Consider the following 6260-nt stretch of genomic DNA (forward strand, 5'->3'; position numbering starts at 1 on the left):
TCATACATACATTCATACATACATTCATACATACATTCATACATACATTCATACATACATTCATACATACATACATACATACATACATACATACATACATACATACATACGTACGTACATACATACGTACATACATACGTACATACAAACATGCATACATAATCCACAGAAACAATATATTGCTATGTGACATTATCAACTGTAGCAAAAATAATAGAATTAAAGATAATAACAATAAAACAAACATAGAATAAAATAAAAAATAAGAATAATAATTACTGTACCGGACTATCAGTTGAAATTAGATAAAAATAGAAAATAAAAGCCAGATACCGTGCAGAAAAATAAAAAATTACAAGAAAAAAACAGATCTGTTAAATTGAGTCGTACTCAGGTTTATGCAAATTAACTCAGGGGTGTGCAAATTGAGTTGAAATCAGGGGTGTGCAAATTGAGTTGAAATCAGGGGTGTGCAAATTGAGTCGAACTCAGGTTGGGTGTGCAAATTGAGTCGAACTAAGTCATTAACTTAGTGTTCTAGTACAGGGGAAAAAAGATATACAATTTCCACAGGTTATTATTTATGTAATGATTGATAGGTAGAGTTGTTTGATGTGCAAACACAAACATGGATGCTTATCGAGTTTGTTAGGAGCAGTGTTGGTTATAGAGTCTAACAGCTGCTTGCGTGGCAAAACATAGATTAAAAAATTATAATTGTTTTTTAACGTTTTGGTTTGTTGGCTTTAAAACCTTCATTTTTTGAAAACTTTGCTTGAATGCGTTCATATGCATTTGAGAATAAAACCCTGTCTGTATGTTTTATGTGGGAGGAGACTAATCCCAAAAAGAAAAAAAAAAACTAATCCTCCTAAAGCAGCCTGTTAACAGATATGAACCAGATCCATCCCTGCGGAGACAGCCTGTGCTCTGGCCTCCCAAAGTGATAATATCTGCCTGTAAAAGCATTTACGTGCATGCCCATGTGCAGGCTGTGCACGGCAGTATTTGCAAATGTTATGATAGCAAGATTAGGGCACCGGAGCTCTGAGGATTAAGGGTTTTGATCTACGCACTCTGGGAGACCAGAAATCTTTAGCRTTGTAATTATAAAGACAAGTGTCCGAGAACTCGACAGTAAATACGACTCTGAAATAAAATGCATATAAAACTTGAAGTTACATCAAAATAAACATGTTTACCAAAGAATGTAATGTTTTTWGTTWGTTWGTTWGTTTGTTTCAACTGTCTTCTCCAAATGTTACCTGTCTTGAGAGCTGAGGGTCCACTTGCCGTGACACTGTACACTTGGAGGAACTCCCCCGGCCTGCTGCCGCCAACGATGTTGAAACCAAACCCTCTGGAGCCTTTGATCAAGTGTGCGTGCACAGGGAAACCCCTGAGATCTTCAGGCTGGTCTGTGAACCCTGTTGAAGGGAAGAAATAGAAACAAAAACACAGAGAACGAAAAGAGACAGAAGGGATAAGAATGAAGCTTACCTGCCAAATAAAAACATTACCAAAGAGAAAGGAGTGAGAACAGTCCAGCGTTTTAAATACAACCAAATGGTCAGAAGTGACTYGCTTTAGGAAGAAGCAAAAAGGAGATGAATACTGCAAACCAATCACCAGATGGCTTTTAACAAAATGATCCTCAGACCAAAGCATATGGTGGAGAGATTGCATTAAAAGCAAAATGCAATAACATGTTAAAYTTGGCAACATAATCCATTAGCTTGACCAAGCTCAACACAGTCCTCTAGGTTTATTTTATTGACAGTTATCTGACAATCTGAATCAACCGCACCATGAAACGTGATTTCGTYTGTATCGTTCTGCTCAGATTCACTTCTAAACTGACACGTGTGTTGGACGCAACAGTAGGAGCGGCAATACTTTCAATCTGTCTGCGTTTAAATATGTCTTGCAATCACAGGCAGCAGAACTTACTGAAATCTATTCCACATGAAGACATCTGTGATCAAAACAAATACTGTTGCACCTTCTGCTGGTGAAAACCACGTACTACATTTTACTGAGACAAACTGGAATCACAGCAAATGAAATGTTTTTTTTTCTTTTTACGGTTTATAATATGATGGACAGGCATCAGAAACTGTATGATTGTTGTTGTTTTTCAACAGCAAATCATGAGGGCCAGTCACATGTCAAACTCATGTTGACCCTGCCAGCCTGTGCAGCAGGTCTGGCTTTGTGCCGGCAGCTCAGAGCTTTAGGCGTTAATCACTGACATGCCTCTGTTTGGCAAAAAGCTCATTCTGTCTCATTTGACTCCAACAAGCTGGTTGTGTTCTTGACTTCCACGCGTGGCAAATTCAAGAGCTGCATTTAGGCCGCYCCACAGTGAAATACGTCGTTCTAATAACTGCATGGAGAGCGAGAGACAGGAAATAAAAATAAAAAAGGAACAAAAACAAAAAGAACAAAAAGAGAGGCTCACATTCATTTTTGTAGAGGGTCTCCCTGCTTGAGCGTCGAGGACTCTGCCAGCTGGTCCTTTTAGGGCTGCGCCTTGGAGAGGGAAAATGGGAAAGCAGAAGAAAAGTCATCCTCTTCAGCAAAATGATGAAATAAAATTGACTAGTTTTTATTGCACATGTAACTGTAAAACCATGAGATGTTGGATTTTTGTGGATGAAGGTTTGTTTCAGTCTTGGTGAGACAAACTCTGCAGGGTTTTATTTTGTTGGTTAAGATTATAACAGTTAAATGACATTTCTTTCCTCAGACATGAATCACATTTTTACATCCAATGAATTGTTTTTTTTTTTTCATTCATTCTCAGTAGAATTATTGGAAAAATATTGCGGATTTCATACCATCAACTAACGGAAATCATGGAAATGTGTAGAAGTAATTATCACGTTTTAAATATAAAAAACTTTAAAGTTTCAGCTAGTAACCCTCAGCCCCATCTGTTGGCAAAACTGCAACATGGTGTTCATAACCACTGGTGTATCACATTTTTCACACCTGGAGAGAAGGGGGTCTCTGCAGTCACTAAGTAGGAGTTTCTTATTTTGTGGGAAGAGTTAGCCCAAGATACGATTGGTCAAACTGACCAGGAAGCACCTGTTTTTTTAAATATAGATATTAATTTTAGTCATAACTTGAAACAGGAAGGTGCTTGCCGCATGAAATTTGAAGTCAATAAATTATGTTTACATATTCACAATAATTTTTATTTGAGTCATTGATCTGTTTTAAACTGTACACAGACAGTCAATAAATCATATTTTACTATTACCATTACTTCCTCTTAAAGGCCCTGTGACAWGCCTATCCTTCAAATACAAAAAGTCAAAGAAAACATCTTTATACTGAAGAAAATTGGCATAACACACATGATTTTAGCCATTTTGTCACATAAATGGTCTATTTCCTTTTGAACTTGGTTCAGCCTAAATAAAACAGGAAGTGACATCAAAGGGCAACTCTTTAATAAATTAAACTCCCTGGTCTTTATATTTTTTAAACTTTAACTCTTCTTCATCTCTCTTTGATAGTGACTCGAAATAATCTAAAGAAACATCAGATTCTTCTCTACAGTCTGTGTTGTTAGCTGTTGTAACCATGTTCTGTTCACATGCACACATTCCCCTTTGACATCATTTCCTGTTACTTCATATGCAAATATCTCAACAACTGTTCATCTCAGTGGCGTGAAATTTCTAATGCAATATGTTGTCAATGTTATCTTTCCAAAAAAAAAAAAAAAAAAACCATTGATWTTTATTACAAAAATTTGATGTCACAGGCACTTTAAGTGCACCACAAGTCCATATGTATATTCACTATTACGGCAAACTCCGCCCACGGAACAACATGTACTGCAGAGACCCCTACACGCACCTGGAGGAATGAAATATTCAGTCAGTTGCAATTTGCAGTTTTGTCTCTAGAGGTCACTATATCCAACACACGTCCTTTAAATCTGATTCTAGTAGTACCTGTTCACATCAATAAATTAAATAATTGTAATTTTCTAAACCACTGAATTTAATGAGAGGGTTTGTGTTTCCCAAGTTTAGCTCACGCTCAAACTTCTTTTATACATTAAAATCAAATCAGCCAGCTTTAGGTAGCTGAAGTAAAACCCAAACAAGATCCCAGCCCAATCTAACCACAATAAATCCAAACACTGATCAAAGACAACATTTACATCTAAACTTTTTCATCTAAAGCGTACTAGTGTACAAACTAGCCAAAACCAAATATTTACAAAACATCATCTAGTGACCAACAACTTACTTGGTTTTGAAAATTTTTGAGAGAAAAAAAGACCCTAACATGAAGCCGCCCCCTTTTCCTTTCTGGCCCAGCTGATGGTCCATTGGCTCAGCCAGAGGGTCCATGGTTATCAACCCGCCTGCATGCACAGGGCACCACCGAGATCACGAGTGTGTGTAGGAGAGAGAGTAGGTTTGGATATTATGATGGGGACAAAAAAAAAAAACCTGACAGGACAAAGATATTGAGGACTTCCTATAAACATCAAGTCCACTCTGTAGTGCAAGTTAAATGTGATATTTGAAGCTTAATATTTTGTTGAGAACCAGGTTTAGAACAGGTTTATGGTAACAGTCAAGACAAAGCAGTCAATGTTGATGGCTAAAAATATAGTAAAGTCTAAATTCAAAAGTAGAAATGCAAAGTTTATTAAAATTAAAATATGTTTTTTATGTTTATTTCTGGTTGGGAAAAAAGCTCATGTGTCTCATAGAGATTCATACCTACAGTATGCTTTTGCATGATTGCTTTACATTTCTGCTGTGTGTTCAGTGTTTGTTTCAGAGGARCGTTGTGTTGTTTGGGGTTTTTGGTTCCGTACTTCAGTCATTACTTTGTTCATGCATGTGCTCAGTCATGGATTACTCCACACCTGTGATTGTTTTACTTTTTACACATTTGATGGGACTCATCGCAGAGTTACTGACTTTGTGCTAGACTGTCTTTGTACTCAGCATCTTGCTCATTGGAAATTGTGGTGTTTTTTATACCATTTTCTTTGCTTTGCACTTCCTAGCTTCACAGGACTGACTATCCATGTTTTTTGTATWAACAACTGGGTTCACTCTCTGGAGTTGAATGGTTTGAATTTCATTTCACGCAACAACGATAAATACAAAAAAATGAAGCTAGGAGATGCGTAACTTCCAAATACATCTACATATCTCTATCACTGTATCTCAGCATTTCATTGCTGCATTTATGAGACTGACTGATTTTGAAGCTGATTCTCAAAAACCTAACTGTGGAGTTCGGGTTCATTTTTGTTTCTCCCAGGTAACTCATTGAGATCATACAGGAGGTGGTTCAGAACTGCATCAGCATGTGAGCAGTGAGCCGGTGCTGCTGAATCAGCTGAATGACAACAGCATTGATGTTAAGTTTGTTTTGCTGTACACGCTGCCTCCCACTTCATATAAATTTGTCATTTCTTTGTTTTTGTAACTAAGGTCCTTACTAATAGAGGCTATAAATCAAACTGTACCCTTCTGTACTTTCAAACGTAACATCAATAGACAGCCTCATTTTTACCAGCTTTAAATATGTGTGTTATAAGTTTTGACTTAAATACATCTTTATTTTTTACTTTAATTAGTTCAGCTCTGCTGCCATTTTGAGAAACACAGTAAATATTAACACTTTTGTTTAATTCTTAGTTATTATTTTTCTCCAGTATTTGACTTCAAACAGCAGTGAATGTATTCAAGAGTCTTTGGGGAACATTATTTCTTGAAATCTACGTATCTTCATCGTTGTAAACTGCTGATGACAGACTGGAGTGATCCAACCCTTTTGTTGCTTTCTTCTCACCTGGTTTTACCTTGATTACTTTTGCATAGTTGGGGCACATTATTCATTTTTCTGTAGTTTCTTGGTGTTCCTGAATCACTATTTAAACAGTGGTGGTTTTTGTGCTTTCTTCATTTTTTTCTCTAAGCCTGCAGTAACTCAAAACTCAACTGGTGACTAAAGGCCCTGCCAAGGTTTGAGACAACTTATGACAACTAATGAAAACTTTTTCCACCACTTAAGATCTCTAAGCTGAAGATGAAATAAAAAAATCAGCTGGAAGACTTTTCGGTGACCTACAGTATACATAACTCAGTTTTCTTAAGTTGGCATAAGTTGTCTAAAATGTTTTAGTAAGACAGGGACTTAAATATGAAATAAAAAATATGGATCTATCCATCCATCCATCCATCCATCCATCCATCCATCCATCCATCCAT

The 6260-nt window shown here is 36.7% G+C and overlaps 1 protein-coding gene and 1 long non-coding RNA gene across 5 annotated transcripts in view; one reads left to right on the top strand and one right to left on the bottom strand.

Annotated features, from left to right (window-relative positions):
• Positions 1 to 6260, bottom strand: part of magixb (MAGI family member, X-linked b) — a 70869-nt gene that overhangs the window by 20855 nt on the left and 43754 nt on the right. For all 4 annotated transcript variants that reach the window (XM_014010982.1, XM_014010981.1, XM_014010983.1 and 1 more), the window contains exons 7-8: positions 2462 to 2532; positions 1266 to 1427 (exon numbers count right to left, since the gene is read on the bottom strand). In XM_014010982.1, the coding sequence (XP_013866436.1) occupies positions 1266 to 1427; positions 2462 to 2532 (233 nt within the window). The remainder of the gene's footprint in view (positions 1 to 1265; positions 1428 to 2461; positions 2533 to 6260) is intronic.
• Positions 1 to 6260, top strand: part of LOC106519350 (uncharacterized) — a 23163-nt gene that overhangs the window by 6485 nt on the left and 10418 nt on the right. The gene's annotated exons all lie outside the window — the stretch shown is intronic.

The sequence above is a fragment of the Austrofundulus limnaeus genome, unplaced genomic scaffold, assembly GCF_001266775.1.
Source record: "Austrofundulus limnaeus strain Quisiro unplaced genomic scaffold, Austrofundulus_limnaeus-1.0 Scaffold75, whole genome shotgun sequence".
NCBI lineage: Eukaryota > Metazoa > Chordata > Actinopteri > Cyprinodontiformes > Rivulidae > Austrofundulus > Austrofundulus limnaeus.